Source organism: Sceloporus occidentalis, unplaced genomic scaffold, assembly GCF_023333645.1.
Source record: "Sceloporus occidentalis isolate IW3139 unplaced genomic scaffold, rSceOcc1.0.p SCAF_1, whole genome shotgun sequence".
NCBI classification, from domain to species: domain Eukaryota; kingdom Metazoa; phylum Chordata; class Lepidosauria; order Squamata; family Phrynosomatidae; genus Sceloporus; species Sceloporus occidentalis.
The window spans coordinates 179,001,017-179,022,753 of NW_028316981.1; the positions used below are offsets into that span (position 1 = coordinate 179,001,017).

Below are 21,737 nucleotides of genomic sequence, written 5' to 3' on the forward strand. Positions count from 1 at the left end.
ACAGGAATTAACACTATCAGTGCAAAAATAAATGAGTAACAAAGCAAATTATATGCCTGGGAGCAAACAGCAAAAGGAACTAAGATGACACAATGTTTAGGCTGGCAGGATCAGAGGTGTCTGTGTGTGAAGGAGGGGGTTACGGTTTTCACAGGTGGAAAGACTTTGGAGGGCAAGCAGTAGTAAAATAAATAAATAAATAAATAAACAAAAATAGCACAAAGATTTAGACAAGGAATGTGGAAATGTTTGTCTTCCAAGTGCTTAGACTACATCTCCAATCATTCCTTACCACTGACCATGATGGATGAAACCGACGGAGCTGTAGGTCTAAACATCTGGAATACCAAATTTTCCCAACATTTGACTGAGACTGTGAGGACTTGGGGGCTTTTCGTGGGTACTCTACTCAGGCCTGAGGGCATCTACGTATAAATACTGCGTAGATCTTTTAATATGTGTATTTTATGTAATGATTGTGTTTTAACTATGGTGTAACCCATCTCAAGCCATGAGTACAGACAGGTAAGAAATAAAATCATCATCATCATCATCATCTGAAACAAGGTGATACACACTAGTGGAAGGATTTTGACAGCTGAGATGTGGAGGGATGGCAGATTGGAAGAAGGACTGGATATTACTTTGAGGAAGATATATTCTCAAACCATCTTGAGCCTCTCTTTTGAGGAAAAGGCAGAATATAATAATAATTTAATAATTTGTTTTATTTATATACCGCTATTCGAAAGATCATAGTGGTGAACAGCAAGTAAGCTAATTAGCAAGTAAGCTAATTTGCCCCCAACAGTTTGGATACTCATTTTAGCGACCTCGGAAGGATGCAAGCCTGAGTCGAGCTTGGGCCCTTTTGCTGGTCTTGAACTCGCAACCTTGTGGTTTTCAGTGAATGGCTGCAGTACAGGCATTTAACCACTGCGCCACCAGGGCTCCAGAATATAATTGACTGATTGAAAATCATTGATTGATTGATTGATTGACTGACTGATATATAAACTTGTAGGAAGCATTTAATGGAAGGGGCACAATGGCTGAACATCTACACTGAACATGGGAAAATGCCAACCTTCAAGATATTTTAGACTACCACCCCTGCAATTCCTTACCGCTGGCTGTACTGGGTTGGAGTGTGATGAGAGCTGTTGACCAAAGTATTTAGAAAGCCATAGGTTCTTTGGCCTGCACAAAGAGGTGACTAAATTAATGCGAGACTGGTTCAAACCCTCTGATCTAGAAGTTAGTTTTCCCGACCTGGCACCATCCTAATGTGGCAGACAATAACTCTCATCAGCTGCAGATGATGGAAGATATGTCACCCAGTATTGTTTGGGAGCACTAGATTGGGAAAAGCTGACTTAATTGATGTGGAACCAACATTCTTCAGTGACATGATAGTGGCATGGAGGGTGGCCCCTGGTCACTTGCTGGCTTCCTAGTTTGTTGTCTAACCTGAGCTTGGAAAAATTATTTTGGAGGGCTAAAACTTCATAATTCATTTTGTCCTTGCAGTCTAAGTGGTTTGGGAGAGCCGTAATCTAGCTTATTCATGTTTGATTCCAAGTCTGTCTCAAACTTATTTGTGTTTCCAGGTCTGTTTCTAGCTTTGTGTTTGATTATAACAATAACAACACCAGCAACAACAAAAGGAAGGGGGGAGGAGGAGGAGGGGGGCAACAGTAACAATGGGATGGTGGTGCCTTTAAAAGAACATAAGCAACATTAGGACAACAAGAGAGGAAATGGTGTTGCAAACCACATCACAACTACCATGACCCATGGTTATTGTCTGGATTTTAAAATGTTAGTTTTAGTTTTAAATTGTTTAATCTTGTTTTAAGGGGGGGGGGGTAATGTGTATATATGGATGTATTTTAGTCTGTTGTATGCCGCTTTGATTGCTTGGCAAAAAGCGGGATAAAAACAAAAATTTTATTTATTAAATTTTTACCACCCAATAGGAGCTTTCCACAACCCTTTATTCTGCATCATAATTAAAACAGCAACAGATCGAGGATGGGAAAGTTAGAATGGGATTTTCCAATGTGCAAAATAAAGCACATCAAGTTAGGGTTGCTAGATCTCAGGGCAATAGCCCTTCTTCTCTAATCCTTAGGGCAAAGGAGAGGAATTGCACAGCAAGAGCACTGCTTTGAAAGATGTGCATACTTCCTTATTTGTTAGACTTGGTGTTTTTCACTTGAATGGCATTCTTTGTACAATTTAACATGTCATGCTTAATGACATCACCAGAGGCTGCCCCTTGTGGCATCACAAGGCGTGACCCCTAGGTTTCAGGGTTTGGCCCTGAAATGTGAGGATCTGGGATAGTCCTGTCCTGATCTGGCCAGCCTCCATCTTATGCAGGGAAAATGATACAACCCTACTTCAGATGCATAAGCTGGAGGGGATGTGCATGCACTATTTGAAGGAAGTAGGTGATAAATACATATTTACTGTACTAAACACTGGCTTTCTGAAGAGAGCTTGCAAACTCTGGAGTTAGATAAATCATTAGGTAGATTCATTAATCTAAAGAATGTGAACATAAACAGACATGTATGGCCAAACTAATCAACAACAAAGCATAAAGATGTCATGGAGCAACAGGCAGAAGGAAGAAAGAAACAGTAAGAAGAGAAACAAAAAGAGGATTTGTGGCTAAAATCAAAAACAGGAATCCCAGACAAGGGAAAATGGCAGTTGGCTACAGCATGGCTGAGAGCTGGAGCACATGCTATCAGGAGAATCATGTTTGGTAGCCATTGTTGGTTGGAGGCAGGCAGAGGTGAATCACAATGTTTGGATGTTCCTCTTTACGTTAAAAATGTTCCCATGTCTAAAGCTAGGAAGATAAGAAGACGGGTACTAACCTAGTCTTTGCCATGATATGCTGGCTTTTTATAAACAGGAAATATATTAAATATGAGACTGTTTGATGCAGCCCCCACAAGGTGCAGCCTAAATAAAATCCAAGACTTGTTTATTTTTAAGGCAACTCATTGGGCCTTTTCACATTATAATTATAGCATCATGATTCCAATTTAATTTTCAAAGCAACAAACTATGGAATCCTGGGATTTGCAGTGGAGAGAGGGTATTTCTCAGCCATTCCTCTTCTGATGCATCTGAACAAGCTAGAAACCCTAGGTTTCCACAGGAGGCAGCCACGGCACTTAAAAATGAAATCACAGTACTATAAATGAGTAGTGTGAAAGGACCCTGTGTGAACATCCTGATTGTGTGCTTCAGTTCTTAAGCTCCAAAGATCCTCTGATATGGTCAAAGGGCTGGCAGAAGCGAGATGGATGAGGGCAAAGGTGCAATGGCTGCAATATCATTTGGTCTCTCTGCCAACCCCATAAAATTCTGGAGAGTGCAAATCCTAAATATGGTCAGGAAAATGTTAGTGAACCATTATGCATTAGAGGTCAAAGAAACAGATCTTCTACATTCTGCTCTCCAAAGCCAGGGAGTCGGGATTCTCATATTCTACCCAGGGTGAAGTGGGGATATTTGGCCATTGCCCCAGTCACCTACGTCAGTGAACTGGCTCAGTTTCTTGCTGTCAATGTGGGGCAGGAACTCCTCTCGCTCAGGCAAAACATGCTCTTCCTCCTCCTCGTAGCTGAAATGGAAGGAGACACAGAGTGAGTATGCTGGATCGAGCCTCACTGATACAACTGTTCATATCAAGCATCAGCGACAAAAATTCACACATCCAGAAAGCAACCAAGTCAGAGTTCTGTTAAGTAACAAAATGCCATTCATTTTGTTATCAATTCAGGTGCTCTGTTCCAAACACAGGATTTGAATTTTGGGAAAAATGGAAAGGAAAGTGGAAGAGGAGAGGAGACAGAGGAAGACTTATAGAGATGCATGCACAAATGGCACAGGACAGGCAAATGTGACAACCACAGAAAACCCAATGCCTGGATAACAGAATCTCTCTGCCTATGTGATGTCAAGTATATCTCCACAATTACAAAGGCAAACAAGCACAAGGATGAACAAAATGAAACCAACAGGGCAGGTAGAAAGAGGAATTTCAAAAGGGAAATTGTTGTTCTATAGCAACTTCCCAAATATTTCAGCATAATTTGGCAATCTGGACATCCCTGAACTGTTTTTGAAACACCTGCATGGTGACTCTGAATGTATTAACTAATGTGGTCAATGCACTTCTTAAAATTTTCCTGCAATGTAAACACAAAGAGGGCAATGGCTGCAACAATTCTGACTTATCATTAGAGAGCACACACTTGTACGCACTGCTTGATTAACTCCCCTTGGCTCCTTCCAGCCATGGGAGTGGTTTAACTAACAAGGAAGCAAGTTTCCCTTTATGTCTAAAACCCAGGCTCCTAGCTTATCACTTCCCTAACCAGACACAGTTGAAGCTAGTTTCCTTTTCCTAGTCTGTTTAGGTGATGAGCAAGCCAGGATTTGACTTTGAACATAACTTAAAGCATTTATGGTCTTGTTAGAATCTAATTAGTTAGCCCCTTTCACTGGTGAAAAAAGCCAAAGCAATGTGCATAAAAAGGCAGAATTCTCAGCAGCTCCAAGGACCCATTCACATTTCACAATTATTGCACAATGATTCCACTTTAACTGCCATGGCAACATCCAATTGAATGCTGGGATTTGCAGTGGACTGAGGGGCATTTATAATCCACAGCCAGGAAGTTGCCTCTGACCAAACTAGTACAGATACAAATCTTTGTACCTGACCAAACTACAAACCCCAGGATTCTGTAGGAGTCAGCCAAGGCAGTTAATATGGCATCATTGTGCAATTATTGTGCAATGTGAATGGGCCCCTAGCCAATAGTTCAGATTCTATGTTACTCTTCTGTTTGTGCATGGAAGGCAGTAACCTCATAAAATCCTCACTCCCTCTGTAGTTTCCTGTACTATAGGCCACACCATTCCCAGAATTCCCCCAATGCAAGAAGCAGATTTTCAGGGGGCACAAGTGGGGCTGTGTAGGGAAGGAGGACGCAGCAGGTTGGTCACTGAATTGTAGGCCATTCATGGAAGAGAAATTATAACTCAAGCCACTGGGATTGTGACATTTCCTTGGGGTTGGAAAAACCTGCAGATCGTTGTTGGTGGTTTTTTAAAATAAATAAATAAACAAAACCCAGTGTGTGTTATTTGTTGCTGTTGTTGTTTAAACTTTTTTCTCCCATTAATGTTAGGGCTCCACCACTATAGAACTAAATCTGAAAATTAAGTAGCAAAATGCAATTCAAATGTTCTTTTAAAGAAAGCTGTTTTGTCTGAACTTATGTTGGTTGAATTTATATCCTGCACAATGAAGGATTTGTTTTTGAATGGCATTTCTTGTGCTATAAAATAAAGGAATTAAAAAGAAGCAACTGACTCTGGATACAGGTTTAACAACGAACACCTGCCAATAAACTGTTAAAGTTAAAACGCTTAAATTCAGTCACTGTTGTTAGAATATTAGGATTGGAAATAGTAATTATAACCAAACTTTTTTTAAAAATGAATAATAAATTTTTCTGAAACCAGGAATTTGGTGTTTTGCTTTGTTTTTTAAGTTACTTGGTTTAACTCAACCTGGTTTAAACCAAATGGCTCTTTTTTGAGAACCCTGCTCAACATTTCACATAAAAGAAGGGGTCAATAACTAGAAATAGCCTTCTAACCTAAGCAACCAGATTTCCACAATCAAAGTACAATCAGCCATCCATATCTACGAATTCTTAATCTATGGATTCAAGCATCAATGGATAGAAAATAGCTAAATAAGTATAAATTCCAAATAGCAAGCCTTGATTTTGCCATTTTATCATACAAGGAGCACGATTTCACTCTGCCATTGTATTTAATCCACAGATTTTTGAGCATCCACAGATTTTGTATCCACAGGGGTCCTGGAACCAAATCCCAGCGGATAACAAGGGTCCACTGTATATAACAGCAGCCTTTTGCTCAAAACAAGGAAAAAGTCCCTGCCACCCAGCACTCTGTCTCCAATAGCAGCCATTCAGGAATGCTTTGTCCCAGGAGCAAACCAGAGAGGGAACTACACAGGATCCACCCTCTGGAAATCAACAAGCACAGCTGATTGGTCCCAGCCTACAGTGTGTTAACATGGCACCCTGAGTCAACCAGCTGCACTAGTACAAGAGGAATGGGACTGGCCCTCCTTCGGCTGCACTCCTGCAACAGTGCAAACACGTCCCCTGGACCAGATGCTCTCCATTTCAACCTTTTGTCCAGGAGGAATTCCAAAATGTCCTCCGTTTTGAGCATGACTAAGAAGCATGAATCAGTATATAAAAAGATCTTGAAGAGAGATCTTGTATCACCTTGGGAATAACTGAAAGAAAGAAGTTGGCAGCATGAGTTTTCATAGACTTAAGTTTACTTCCTCAGATACATTTATGAATTTATGCAAATTCATAAGCACGAATTTATATTTAATCAGTTCTTAGCCACACAATTCTAGTGCCTCACCAAACTACCAGTCCCAGAATTCCACAGGATGTTGCCACAGCAGTTGAAGTAAAATCAAAGTGCTATAACTGTATAATAAGAAAGAGGGGCTGAGCTTGCAATTCAGGTGAAACATCTTGTCCTCCAACAAGAATGTGTCTATTGGTGGACCTTCCCATTTTAGCTATTACTGTTTATTAACTTATCTCCCACAAATGTGTGCAATATTTTGATGGGAAGGAGGGAATCTTAGCTAGTGGCTATCAACCAGATCACGTGCCAGTGAGTTCCACCAGAGCAGGGGAAAATGTTCCTCTTTCAATACTTTACTAATCTCTAGATCTAGCCTTTTAAACTGCACAACGGAATGTGATACAGCAGAGTTCACTGTGGATTGCTAAGGACAGAAGTGAGACTGCCATCTCCCAAAGCATGTTCTTGATGACACTGAAATGTCATCAGAAGCTCTTTTCAAAATCTCAAGGCAGACAGAGAAGATAGGCTTCCTCGAACTCCCCATTTTGGTGTTCCCTTAGTACTTAATTAAGAAAATGAAAATATGCTATTCAGATAGGCAATAAAGAAAATCTGCCATGAATTTTCAGACCCATCATTAACTGGAGGCTTTGCAACTTCGATTCAAATGTGCTGTTTGTTTATGCAAAATGGTGTTTTCTCAGAAAGAAAGAAACCAAATAATGGCCTTTGACAACGTTTCATAATTTGTTACATTGTTCATTACATTTCCTTTTAAGAGAAATTCAATTTTATAAAGAATATGGCTTTTTAGAAATCTCCTCCAAACACTCCCAAAGAAATAAGAATTAATAAGGAGTAAAAATAATGTGTCATATTCATTTTAAAGGGTAATGCTATTAAGAGTTGTTTCATTATCTTCGACAGCACCTACTCTCTGGAATAACCTTCCCGTTGAAGTCCGAGCCTGCTCCACTTTGGATGCTTTTAAAAAGGCTCTGAAGATGCATTTATTCCGACTGGCATACCCATCTGACCCTTCGTAGTAATTATTCCTGATAGACTTGCATATCATTGATTGTAAAGACTCTTGACTGTATATTTTTATGTATTTTGAGAATTGTGGTTTTATCCTATTTGTATGTATTCACACCTTTGTTGTACACCGCTTTGATCACAGAAAAGCGGTATAGAAATAAAGTTTTATTATTATTTTATTATTTTATTATTATTATGTTCTAAAAGGAACATCACTATGCCTTGCTGCCCCTGTGTAATGTTGTTACTCTACCTTCCTGGACAGAGGTGGAAAAAACATTTTGAAGTATCCCAGTAGGTATAATAATAAATACCTAAATTTGAAGTTGGTTGGGAAAGTTTGTGGTTTCTTCTTGGCATAAAGCAGCTTCTAAGATTTTTGTGGGTGTTGCTTGTTGCTACTAGCAAGTGCGTTTGCTTCTTATCTCTTCAAACGGTATCATTGTAAATAAGTGTCTGATTACAAAAGGTACAATTACTACCCATTGTTCTCTCATGTCAAGGAAACTGATCTTATAAAAGAGTGTCCTGAAGACTAATCTATTAGTTATACCGCCTTTCCTCCAATTAGCACGAGATGCCATACATGACTCTCTACCTTCCCATTTTGTCTTCACAACAACCCTGTGAAGTAGGCTGAAAAGGCTAGACTGACCTGAGCTCATCCAATGAGTCTCAAGATTCAGTGGAGACTCCCAAGTCCTGTTCCTTGTGGGGTGGGGGAAGGGAGCACAGAATACACTATAGAGCCATTGTATTGTCTATTCTCCTTTATGGGTCTGAAACCTGGGTCACCTATCGCCAACACCTATGACTCCTCAAATGCTTTCACCAGCGCTGTTTACACACAATTCTAAATATACACTAGACTGACTATGTGACAAATAATAATAATAATAATAATAAAATTTATTTATATACCGCTATTCCATAGATCATAGCAGTTCACAACAATAATAAAACCAGTTAAAAACAACAATGTACAACAACAATCACAGTAAAACGTAACATCAACATTTATACAAAAGGCTAAAAGGTGGAATACATCACAATTTCAGGGGAGAAGAATGACAACAAGGTTCATGGGGGGAAAGCCTGGCGGAATAGATAAGTCTTCAAGTTTTTCTTGAATACATCAAGGGAACTGGACATGCGGAGCTCATTGGGGAGAGAGTTCCAGAGTTGAGGGGCTGAAACAGAATATGCCCTCCTCGCAGCAGCATAACGAACATCTGGAACTGTTAGGAGATGTTTCTCTCCCGACCTAAGAATGCGGGGCGACAAATGTTGCTGTCCTTGAGCAAGCAGGAATTAAATTAAAATTAATTAAAATAAAATCCTTGCCTCAAGAAGAAGAGCCCTCCCTCCGTTCCAACTGTCATCATCAGACTTGGGAGGGAGTGAAAAAGAGAGGCCCGATTTCCATCAGGCCTAATTGTGAATTTACTCACTTTGCTCTCTTTAATTTTATTGTATTTTATTTATTTTTTGTATTTTATTTTATTCTCTTTATTTTTATTGTTGTAACCCACCTGGATTCCTTGTGATTGGGCGGGCTATAAAATAATAATAATAATAATAGTAACAATAGTAATAATAACAATTATTATTATTGTTGTTGTTGTTGTTGTTGTTGTTGTCGTTGTTGTTGAGGCCATGCTATTGAGGACGCAGCTGCGCTGGGCAGGACACATTTCTAGGATGAAAGACCACTGCTTCCCAAAAATAGTATTCTACGGTGAACTCGCCACGGGTCAACATAAGAGGGGATGATACAAGGACTCCCTGAAACAGCATCTCAGGCTCGGCCAAATTGATCACCAACAATGCTCCGCCCTGCCCTCGCATCAGGAGGCATGGAGACGCACTATCCATGATGCTGCAGCCTTTTTTGAAAGCTCACGCCGAATGAGTCTCAAAGAGAAATGACAACACAGAAAAAACCACAACCCGGAAACATCACCCAGGGAGACTTTCTGCTGTGCCTTCTGCAACTGGACTTGTTTATCATGGATTGGCCTTTTTAGTCATCAATGCTCTTGTAGAAAGCGTGGGATGAGTCCTTCCTGAATCTTCATTTGCGAAGTAAAGCCAGAGAAATTTCTGATTCCTACCATTTTGTCCCACCCGCCTCAGTTGGATTAGGTCATTCTCCCACGCTGGTCATCCCTGCACCTCCTCTCCACCACAGCCACCTCAAAAGACTCACCCATCCTCCAGGACAGCAGTTTTGTCGCTATCAGGTATGGTCCCATTGAGCCTCTCAGTACCCATGTCTTCTCCCATCTTCTGAAGCTCCATCCTGAAGGTGCAGATAATCCTCAGTTTGTGCAGATGTGTTTGTGTGTAGTGTTGTCTGGGTGTGGAACTGAATGGGGTAAATCACCAAGAGGAACTGGAACAGCAGCAGAAGCAGCAGCAACAGTAATGCGCCTGGATCAGAAGTACACCTGGAGACACAGGGGAAGAGAACAATTCAGCAAGCCCATGTGCTGTAACATTTGCAGAGGGCTGTCAGAAGGGTTGGGACAGGGTGGTTGTTGGAATCAAGATACCTAAATATTCTCTTCCCAGCTCCAAAATGGGTGTGGATGGGTGGTGGGGTAGGAGTGGGGATACTGCCAAGAAATGCATTGCCCCTTCTCAATGCATTTACTGCACGCCAAGGAACATACAGCCATTCCAACCCCACGCCTGGGGGAGAGTCTGTCCCAACAAGAGGTGGGTGAGGAAGGATGTTACCCAGTCCCCCCTCACACCCACACCTTCAGGCACAAGCTGGCAGGCTGCCCTGTCTAGCGTTTCTACACATCCTCATTCTTTTGTGTATTTGAGACAGAGGTGCCAATCTGTCAAATTCAGTTTGGATCGTTTTCTTATTTTTTTAGCCTTACATTTATATCACTTCCATTAATGGCTTTCTTGTTTTGGCAAGCAATTTCACCTCATACAATTAAATATTCTACATAATTTTCAGCAATGTACTGGGTTCATTCTTGTGCTCTTTCCCTTATATTTGTTGCTGTTGTTGCCTTCAAGTCATTTCCCACTTATTGGAGACCCTGAGGTGAACCTATCATGGCAGAATTTGTTCAGGGTGGTTTACCACTGCCTTCTTCAGAGGCTATGCAAAGGGATCGTGTAGCACCTTTGAGACTAATTGAAAGAAAGAAGTTGGTACATGACAACCTGCTCTCTCGATCCCTGTCCCTCGTGGTTAGCGGCCCAGGGGGGATCGGCGGTAACAACTTTGTTACGCCAGATAGTTAATACATCTTTGAGGGATGGGCAATTTCCATCACAACTGAAATTGGCCATAGTAAAACCTATTCTAAAAAAGCCCTCCCTCGACCCCCTGGTTCATAATAATTATCGGCCTGTTTCGCTGCTACCATTTTTGGGAAAGGTGATCGAGAGAGCGGTTGCAATCCAGCTTCAGGCGGTCTTGGATGAAACGGATTATCTAGACCCATTTCAAACTGGCTTCCGGGCGGGCTACGGGGTTGAGACAGCCATGGTCGCCTTGGTCGATGATCTCCGTCTGGGCATTGACAGGGGAAGCGTGTCCCTGTTGGTGCTCTTGGACATCTCAGCGGCTTTCGATACCATAGACCATGGTATCCTTCTGGGACGCCTGGCAGAGGTGGGAATCGGGGGCACTGCGCTGCAGTGGTTCCGGTCCTACCTCTCTGGGAGGTCCCAGATGGTGCAGCTGGGAGACGTGTACTCCGACGAGAGGCCCCTTAAAACCGGGGTCCCTCAAGGGGCCATTCTGTCTCCCATGCTATTTAACATTTACATGAAACCGCTGGGAGAGATCATCCGGAGACATGGGGCGCGGGGTTATCAGTACGCTGATGACACCCAAATCATTTTCTCTACGTCTCCGACTGATGCAGTGACTGGGGATGGGGTCTCTCCTCTCGTGGCGTGCCTGGAGTCAGTAATGGGCTGGATGAGGGAAAACCGACTCAAATTGAATCCAGAGAAAACGGAGGTACTAGTTATAGGTTCCCCTGGTCCAGGAATGGCGGTGGTTCCACCTGTCCTGAACGGGGTCACGCTCCCTGTGAAGGACTCTGTGCGCAGTCTGGGGGTGCTTCTTGACTCGTCGCTTCACCTGATTGCTCAGGTGAATGCGACGGTCAAGAGCACCTGTTATCAGCTTCGGCTGATTCGCCAGCTGCGTCCATACCTGGCCCAGAGGGACCTAGAAACTGTTGTACATGCCCTGGTAACCTCGAGATTGGATTTCTGCAATGTACTCTACATGGGGCAACCCTTATATCAAACTCGGAAGCTGCAAATGGTTCAGAACATGGCAGCCCGGCTGGTCACTGGTGCTCCCAGGACCAGCCATATAACACCGGTATTGAAAGATCTCCATTGGTTGCCTATCCGCTTCCGGGCCCAATATAAGGCGTTGGTTATTACCTATAAAGCCCTAAATGGCTTGGGTCCAGGTTACCTAAAGGACCGCCTCTCCCCGTACATTCCGCCTCGCACCCTCAGGACATCTGGGCAGCAGCTACTGAAGGTGCCTGGGGCTAGATTGTCCTCCACCACAAGGAGGACATTTTCCACTGCTGCCCCAGCCCTTTGGAATACGCTGCCCACTGAGCTCCGCTCGACTACCACCCTGGCCCAATTCAGGAAGGATTTGAAGACCTTCCTGTTCCAACAGGCATTCCCCGATTAAAAATCCTGTGGGCCTCCCTCCTCTTTCGTGGCCAAGAGGAAGGGCTTTGGGGCTTTTTTGCCTGTATTTTTTATTATTGTTTATATGTGATGTATTTTGGATTTTATTGTATGTATTGTTGTTTGAAATTTTATACTGTAAGCCGCCCTGATCGAAGGAAGGTGCGGGATATAAATAAAAACTTTATTTATTTATTATTATGAGCTTTTGCAGACTTGAGCCTACTTCCTCCAAATGCATCTGAGGAGGTAGGCTTAAGTCTACGAAAGTTCATGGTACCAACTTCTTTCTTTCAGTCTCAAAGGTGCTGCAAGATCCCTTTGCATTTCTGGTTTTAGTTTCAGAACTTAAATGAGTTATTCAAGGTGGGAAACCATCTTCCCACAATAGCTTCCATATCTTAGACAGCTCCTTTAAGCCCTCCAACACTTGGAGCAGATTCACTGTTCCACCAACTGCCACTGACATGTCTATGATGTCCTAATTCCCCAATGTCTTGGGAATATTCTCCACCTCTGCTGTCTGAGGGCTAAAACAGATCTTTTGCAAGGGAAACAGAACCTGCCTGAGTCACTCCTTCCCTATAATAGGAATACATAATAGAAATATAGTTGCCCTTCTAAGTCCGCAGACTTGAGATCAGTGGACTTGAAAATCCGCTGAGGGGCGACCACCATTAACGTCAATGGGGCGTGCACCCGTGGCGCGCGCCCTGCATGCACGCACCCAATTCAAGCCTATGGGGCTTAAATATGTGTGAGTTTTGGAACTAACGGGGGGGGGGGGAGGGTCCAAAACGGATCCTCTGTGAGTTCCAAGGGCCAGCTGTATAGTGTCTAGATCAGGGGAAATAATAATTCCACTCTATTCTGCTCTGGTCAGGCCTCACCTGGAATACTGTGTCCAGTTCTGGGCACCACAATTGAAAAAAGGAGCTAGATATGTTTAGAGGTGATATGATAGCTCTATTTAAATATTTGAAGGGAAGTCATATTGAAAATGGAGCAAACTTTTTTTCTGCTGCTCTGGAGAATAAGATTCAGAGCAATGGGTTCAAACTATGGGAAAAGAGATTCCAGCTCAATATTAGGAGGAACTCCCTGACAATAATTGCTGTTCGACAGTGTGATGGAGTCTGTATGTTTTTAAACAGAGGCTGGATGGCCAACTGTCAGGGGTGCTTTGATTGTGAGTTCCAGCATGGCAGGGTGTTGAATTGGATGGTCCTTGTGGTCTCTTCCAACTCTATGGTTTTTTGATAACACTAAAGCAAGAGGAAGTATGGGGCAGACAGGATCAGCAGGGGAAAACTGGAGGTCAAGAATCTCCATCCCTGGACTTGGGGAGCCTATCGCAAGTGCCTCCGTTTTCTTGAGTTTGTTTTCCCTCATCCAGCCCATTACCGACTCAAGACAGGTGTCCAGAGAAGAGATGCCTTCCTTAGTCACTGCAGCAGTCGGAGACATAGAGAAATAGATTTGGGTGTCATCAGTGTACTGATAACACTGCGCCCCATGTCTCTGGATGATCTCTCCCAGCGGTTTCATGTAAATGTTAAACAGCATGGGGGACAGAATGGCGCCCTGAGGGACGCCAGATGTCAGCTCTCTTTTAAAAGAGCATGAGTCCCCCAGCTTCACCATCTGGAATCTGCCTGAGAGGTAGGAACGGAACCACTGGAGTGCAGTGCCCCTGACACCTAGCTCCCTCAGGCGTTCCAGAAGGATACCATGGTCGATGATATCGAAAGCCGCTGAGATGTCCAAAAGCACCAACAAGGTCACACTTCCCCTGTCGATGCCCAGACGGAGATCATTGACTAAGGCAACCATGGGCAAGGATCAAGAGAGCATGTCGTCCTCTTTACACTTCCAAAGAGATGTATGAGAAATTATGAGAAAGCAGTAGAGAGAGGAAAGAGACTGCGTTCTTCATCTCTTCCTTCCCTCCCATTCCTCCCTCAGATTCTCACACAAGCTCAACATTGGCAGTCACATATTTAAGCCATTAAAAATCGCAGATCTCAATGAGAACATGACCTTAACACTGAATTACATCACTTCAGCATACTGACACCAGCGTCTGAAAGCTGGCTTGGTACCAGGCAACAGACTGATGTTATCCATCAGTTTTGGTAGAACTGGTGAAGATCAAAGTCACTGTTGACCTAAGCTAAACATTTAGGCTGGGCCTGGTATTGCCACCTGTCTTAGAAAAACGAGAAAAGCAGGTGGGGCCCTGAGAAAACGCCCAGGGCCATTTTGTTTAGGATACATCTGTGAAAACAGTAGGAAGCTGGTCTGTCTTGCAGGTCTCAGGCTTACTCATGCCATCCTTATGTCATCATCACCACCAACAAGTATAGATGAGTATAACAGAGAAGAAGCATGGGCCAAATGTATGTATGAGATGGAGTTATCTTTTCTGGACCACAACCTGGACTGCCTGCTAGGAAAACTCAGCAAGGCTGCATATCAGCCTGGCTGCAAATTTATTTTTATTTTATTTCAATGCCACCTTCCTCTCAAAGTGAGATATGAAGCTTACCGTATAAGTTAAAATAAAATAGAACTAAAGCAATGTGAGTACCAGTGTGGTGTAGTAGTTTAAGGGTTAGAATATAACTCTGGAGACCAAGGTTTGAATCACTGCTCAGCCATGGAAACTCACTAGCTGACCCTGGCCAAGTCACACTCTCATTTTCAGAGGAAGGCAATGGCTAACCCCCTCTGAACAAGTCTTGCCATGAAAACACCACAGAGTCAGCATAAGTCAGAAATGACTTGAAAGCACACAACAACAAAACAATGTGAAATACAAAAGTTTAGAAAACTAACAGACAATCAAATTAAAAAAACATTAAAACACTTTTAAAAGCATTTAAAATATAACACAACATAAAGTGCAGCACACTTCATTAAAACCCTTTCAATTAACAACAACTAAAAAAAGTCTTTGCCTGCCAGGGGAAAGAGAATGCCAACCAAGCCTCCTGTGGGAGGGAATTCTGTAGTGCGGGAGCAAGCACTGAGAAGTCTTTTTGCAATGCCTTCACCAGATGTACATGCAACAGTGGTGGGGTGAGAGAAACCAGTGGGTACAGCCAGAGTCCTCCTTGCACAGTTGCCTCCTCAATCAAACACTACATCTTTGCTAGCCCATACCCTTCCCCAATGAATCCATCCAAACCAGCTGAAAAGGAGGGCTGGGTGCCACATTCATCTCTATTCTGGCAGGATGGACAGGAAGCTTCACACTTCAAACTTTATCTCACAGGCCCTGGAACCGCACAGGGAGAACACTGCCACCAGACATTCCCATCGTGTTCCAGATGTGTTCCCCAGGGGGCAATTTTCAGGAACGCTTGAGAAACATTCCTGAAAATTGCCACCTCTGGGACACATCCGGAACGTGATGGGAATGTCCAACGGCAGCGGCAACATTCTCCCTGTGTGGTGCTTTCTTTACCGCCTCCCGTTCCTATCACGTTCCCTTTTAGAACGCAACAGGCCCGTTCCAGGGCCTGTGCGATAAAGTCCTTCCTCACAAAGATCAGCTCCCTTTCTGACTCTGGAACAAGAAAAAATACTGTACAGTGGATCCTTGTTATACGCTGGGGTTTGGTTCCAAGATCCCCCATGTATAACAAAATCCGTGTATGCTCAAGTCCCATTAAGTATAATGACATAGCAAAATGGTGTCCCTAATAAAAAATGGAACATCAAGGTAAATTTATACTTTTTTGGAACATTTTCAAACCGTGTATGCTTGAATCCGTGTATAAAAAATCCGTGTATAAGAAGGGCCAACTGTATTATCATTATCAGTTGATAATGGGAAATAAAAGCTTCCCATACTTCAGCACAGAAAACTAGGACATGGGGAAGAAGCTGGAGGTCAAGATTGGAAAAGTCTCCTGGGCCATATTTAGCCCATCAACCAGATATTCCTTACATCTGAGCCAAAAACTTCAGTGTTTTTCTGTTTTAGATATTGAATGAGCCTGCATCACGGAATACATATGATGAACGGACATATATGTCCCAGAACTTCAACAAAAGTAGACTCATCATGAGGAAATGCAAAGTGGATGCTTAAAGATGGCAGGTTCTGAGTTATATTAAATGCACCCACAGGTGGGACTAGTGCATGGGTGGGCAAAAAATGGCTCTGGGGTTATCTACACTCCACCTATTCCAGACTCTCCAAGGCCACATTTTTCCTGGCAAGAATGAGTCAACTGTCTCTCCTGAAAACTTGCAGGACCATCAATTCACCTAATAAAAAGGACTTATACTTTTTATCATTTTTAAATTGCCCATTTTTATTTTTATTTAACTTTTATTTCAGTTCCACAAAAAATACTAAATCAACAACAACAAAATGTTTAAACAGGCATAGGATAACAGCAAAACACAAATAAGGGACATTTAACAGGTGATTCCATTACAGTAGTTATCTGGGTGGTGTTGTACAGTAGGGATGAACACAAAAGTTCACTGAGGAAAAATTACCCATTTTTAGTACCCAGAATTAGACCGCTGGTCTCTTCTAGGTTTCCTTGTTTTCCTTTTGTCATTTTTGGAAGTCTTTGTGGTCTCAGTGGTAGAAAACTGGCCTCTGGGCCCAGCAAAACTGTCCAAACCCCTTGGATAGAAGATCTAATAATTTGCCACACTATCCTAGCACAACCTACCCAAAGCTATGGTCCAGACTGGTGCCCATGTACAAGCCATTAGCTGCCAGTCCCTAGAGAGCTTCCAGACCAAAAGAAAGAAACACTGGACACAAATATGGTGCCAATGTCATGCACTCCCTATCTTGATAAGCCATTTCTGGTACTGAGGAGCCCCATGTTGCTGCTCTTGATGCTGAAAGGGGGCACCTGGCTGCACCCACATGACCAGGTGCCTCATTTCCACATCAGACGTGCTAAAAGAGGGTTTCTCAGTACCAGTGATGGCGCGGCAAGGTAAGAAGCGTTGGAGGGGGGTGTCACTGAACACCAATATGGTGCCAACGAACACAAATATGGCACCAATGACAGAAATATGGTACCAATGGACAGAAATATGGTATCATGGCACATTTGCAGGGGTGAACGCTCAGTCCTACTACCTTTACAGGCAGAAATTCAGTAAGCAAAGCATCACGCATCGCTGTACTTGAGGTGGTCAGTGAAATGTATGTCTTGTCGTCCAACTGTTAAGGCCCCAGGAGTGCCCTGAGCAAAGGAAAACATGAAAGAAAGATGGATCACCTAATAAAGCATTGTCTGAGGCTTCAAAATCTTTACAAGGCTGTCAACTTCTTTTACTAACATAGCACCTATGCTTTTAACTTGCACAACAAATAAACATTCAAAAAAAAAACAATAAAATTACCAGGGAAAATAATAATAATAACAAAGCCACAGTCCCCTATGAGACAAAATAAGGGCTATATTTGACACATTGTTGGATTTTTTATCATGACTGCTTTCATACACTGAAATAATAGCTATGGGGGAGTAACACCTTCATTCCCTGCAGGAGTCCCAATGAAGCCCCACCTCATTTGCTATTTGCATTGGGAGAAAAGCTCCTATCAATACTAATTGGACCTCCTCTGTTTCTAAAAAACCTAACTACTCTAGTTTTGGCACTTAGGAGGCCCTGGAACCAAGGAATTCAAGGGTTAACCCTGCAGCCTTCACCTGGGAAAAAAAATCTGGAGACTGGGTGGGGCAGCAAAAATGGGAAAAGAGATGTCTGGTAGGTACCTTGATCTTTAACCGCATCCTTTGCTCAAAGTCATGTTCCCACAGAAGGTGCAGAACAACACCTGCCAGGGCCAGTCTGGTTTCTAGCCTGGCTCTGATAGGAGAATGGGGCCCAACAGGCTTGGCGAAGGTAAGCTGGTAAGCCAGGATTTCTTAGTTTCTGTTTTCGGCTCGGGAAGGTGGGGTACATTTGGCCCTACAGATGTTTTGGCCTACAGCTCCCATCAGCACAGCCAATGGTAAGGAATGGTAGAAGCTGTGCTCCAAAATATCCGGAGGACTAAATGTCTTTCGACTGTAGGAGTCGGACAGGTGGTTAAATCTGCAATGATACGGTCATTATTTCTGGGGTCCTGAAAATTTCCTTTGCAAGACATTATAACACTTCTCACTTTTTCTACCTGTTGTTTACCTGGTTCTGTCTTGCCATCTGTAACTCTGGCTACTCTTCCTGAAACACACCTGGATAGGTGTTATCTTATCTAGGGTGTGTTTCCAGGAGCTGGGAGCTGGGCAAAAGGTGAGCTGGCTTACTATTGCTGCAGCTGTACTCAAACTGGGAAGCTGCCCACAAGCCCACAGGAACCCTGTTCCCAGGGCACTCCTAGAAAAGGAGTTTGGCTGGGAAGGGACAAGACCCAGGAGTTTGAACTCCTAGCTTATCTCTTCCCCAGAAGCCATCTACTTATACTGTACAATGAAAGACACGGCCCAGGGTAAAGCATGCCTGGCTGTCATGCTTCATGACCATCTGGACAATGGTCAATTTGAAAGCATAGGCAGTAGGGGCTTCTATGTCAGTGGGACTTCTGCTCCATGATTTAGTTGGATGAGATAAAAAGAAAGGATGAAGAATTAATGAGGTCTCCATCAAAGACAACTGTTATGAATCAAATTAAGATCTTACAGAAGCAGTTATCTATGCTAGCTGAGAGAATTGTAAAGAAAGATTAATAATGTAAAACAACAAACAAACAAAAACCCTGAATTTGCAGATAAACTGGGAAGGTGGTTAGCATATAAATTGAGGAAAGAAAAATAAAGTAATACTAAAGCTACTAGAAGGAAATACTGTAATAACAGTCAATGCTAATATACAAAAGGCATTTCATCAATATTATGGCTCTTTATTTTTTAAAAAAGCCATGAAATTTCCTTGCAGAAAGAAGATTAATACCCTAAAACCTGTGTTCTCCCCGGCCTTGTGATGTCAAGTTCAGACGACATATCCCCAAACCCCAGGGCCAGGAATAGACCTGATCCTGCCAGACCAGAAACAACACTGATTCTGGGGTAAACAGCCTTTACCCTGGGTGAATTTGACCCCTGGTTTGCCATGGCATTTCCTAGAAGCTCCACAGACAACTCCAGCTGTTTATATGTTTCCCCCATCTCACGCTCTTTACATTGCCGTGCCATCACTGGTACTCAGAAACCCTCTTTCACCACAGCATCAAGCACAGCAACAGGGGGCTCCTCAGTATCACAAATGGCTCAGCAAGATAGGAAGCGCATGAAAGTAGTGGTTCTTGGGTTTGCATGGGATGGGCATGTAAACCAAGCCAGGAGAGCACCAGGGCCAGAATAGCAGAGGCTCAACTTGAGCTATCCTGGCCCATCTGCTCAGCCTCAAAGACAGATTATGAATGGTCCTATAACAGTCAGGGAGGTTTGTGATATTATTAAAATGACTAAAACAAGAAAGACACCTAGGCTGGATGGTTTGTCAGCTGTTGTTATAAATTTTTTGAGGAGGATTTTTATTTCTTTTGCAACAAACAACAAATACTATTTTACAGAATAGTAATATCCCTGATATTTGGAGGAGGGCAATATAGCATTGTAATACCTAAAGAGGATCAAGACTTGACAGTAACAAACATTATCATTATTGAATAATGACTATAAGTATTTTACAGTGGTTTTATAGCTGAAAGACTGAAAATAATTTTGTAGGATTTTTGTGGCAGCAAGACTACTGTATGCGCAAAGATGGATGAATTCAACACGACCTACTATGGAGGAAAGGTTGTTGAAATTGTCAGATTCAGCAAAAATGGACAAATTATCTGATTTGGTCAGAGAGAGGTCATTATTGACATTTTAAAAAGATTTACAGACTTTTTGCAGAAAAACATTACTTGATATCTTTTGATTTTGATGCTTAGTAAGACTAAGTCATTGAAAGAAGATAATATGCTATCACTTGCTACAGAGAGAGAGGAGTATGATTAACTATATGTATATTAAAAAAAAGCTGAAAGGAAGATTGAAGCACGGATTTGAAAAGTTTCTATTTTAATAATTTATTAATATAAAAATACATAATTTTATAATATTGCATACAGGTGTCACATATTAAAAACTAAATTCATTATAACATTTGACTATAAGAAAGATACCAGAAGTTGAATGGGTACAAATAGAAAGATTATGTTTAAAGAGAACAACATACAGGATGACATTTTCTTTAAATAGATTTGTAATAATATTTACGTTTCTGTGAAAAGTGATTAATTATGAGCAATATAAATTAAATTTGATTTTTTTCAAGGAATGATATCATCAGAGTTGAATTAATGAAGTTCAAACTACGAGAAGTACTTTTTTTTTTTACTTATAACTATTTGCATACTGTAAAAAGCTTGGAAGGTTATCCGTTATTTTTATTTGATATGTGTAATAAAATAAAACAAAACATGAAAAAAGAACTGCCTCCTTTCCTTTCCACCCTCTACCTCCAAGAATTATTCTGAGGCTAAACTCTGTGGAGACTAAACAATACACCAGCGTTAACAAATAATGACATGTGCATTCATATCACTTACTGCAGAAGAACAATCTTCCAGTATGTACACATAAACTGCTCTAGAATTACATAGAACTGGGATGTTCCTAACGTAGGTTTATAATTTGCAATAACCAAAACTTATTCATTCCAGTTTTTCAGTGCATCCACTGAAAATCCTTGTATTTTCCCTGTGGTTCTTCCACCATTTGAGTCCTATTTTTATTCAGAAGAACAAAGAAGTTGTGGCATCTTCTCCACAAATGTAAACGCCTTTTTTATTTTTCTCTTCTCCTGTATGATTTTTAACACCTTTGCCTGATGAAGAAGCCAGCGACGCTTCAAAAGCTTTCATGATGTATTTTCTGTATTTTGGCTGACCGATAAAGGCATTGCACATTTTGTAGATTTTATTGTGTTTTTTCCACTAGTAACCTAGCCTGGAAGAGCAATGATTGGGTAGTACTAGAAGACCACCTATCTGGAAACAACCTTTGATGCAGCCATCGATAACAAAATTAGCTCATATATCTCTCAGTAGCAGTCACTTTTAGAATATTTGGTGCCATTCCAGTAACTATTATCTCAAAAGCAAGGTTTGGAAAGGCTTCAGAAAATTGGAAGCCAAAATTAAACACAAAAGTAAGCAAACAGCAGCACAGTTCTTTAAGCCTAGGGAGAAGTCTGGTTGTAGGTCAGCCTCCAGCAAGGAAAGGCCTTTTAAAAGCTGTGTGAATTCCAGCAATATAAGAGCTGCAGTTTTCTTCTTTAATACCTTTCTAAACTGTCCATCACCAATGTTAAAAAGACACAGGAGCCTTGTCCAGGAGAAAAAGGTGAAAACCCAGCTAAAATTTGAGATTGCAAACTTACGCAGTGTGATGTGAGGGTAGATGAATCATTTCCCCCCTTTTTATATACACACATACACCACAGCTTGGAAAAATTATGTTTCTACACTGGTACAAAAATCTGGCAGCTATGCT

The 21,737-nt window shown here is 42.0% G+C and overlaps 1 protein-coding gene across 1 annotated transcript in view; it reads right to left on the bottom strand.

Annotated features, from left to right (window-relative positions):
- LOC149322882 (sodium-coupled neutral amino acid transporter 5-like) overlaps positions 1-21,737 on the bottom strand; it is a 68,419-nt gene that overhangs the window by 30,446 nt on the left and 16,236 nt on the right. The window contains exons 2-3 of the mRNA XM_089484213.1: positions 9,713-9,953; positions 3,559-3,646 (exon numbers count right to left, since the gene is read on the bottom strand). Coding sequence (XP_089340339.1) covers positions 3,559-3,646; positions 9,713-9,804 — 180 coding nt within the window. The 5' untranslated portion in view covers positions 9,805-9,953. The remainder of the gene's footprint in view (positions 1-3,558; positions 3,647-9,712; positions 9,954-21,737) is intronic.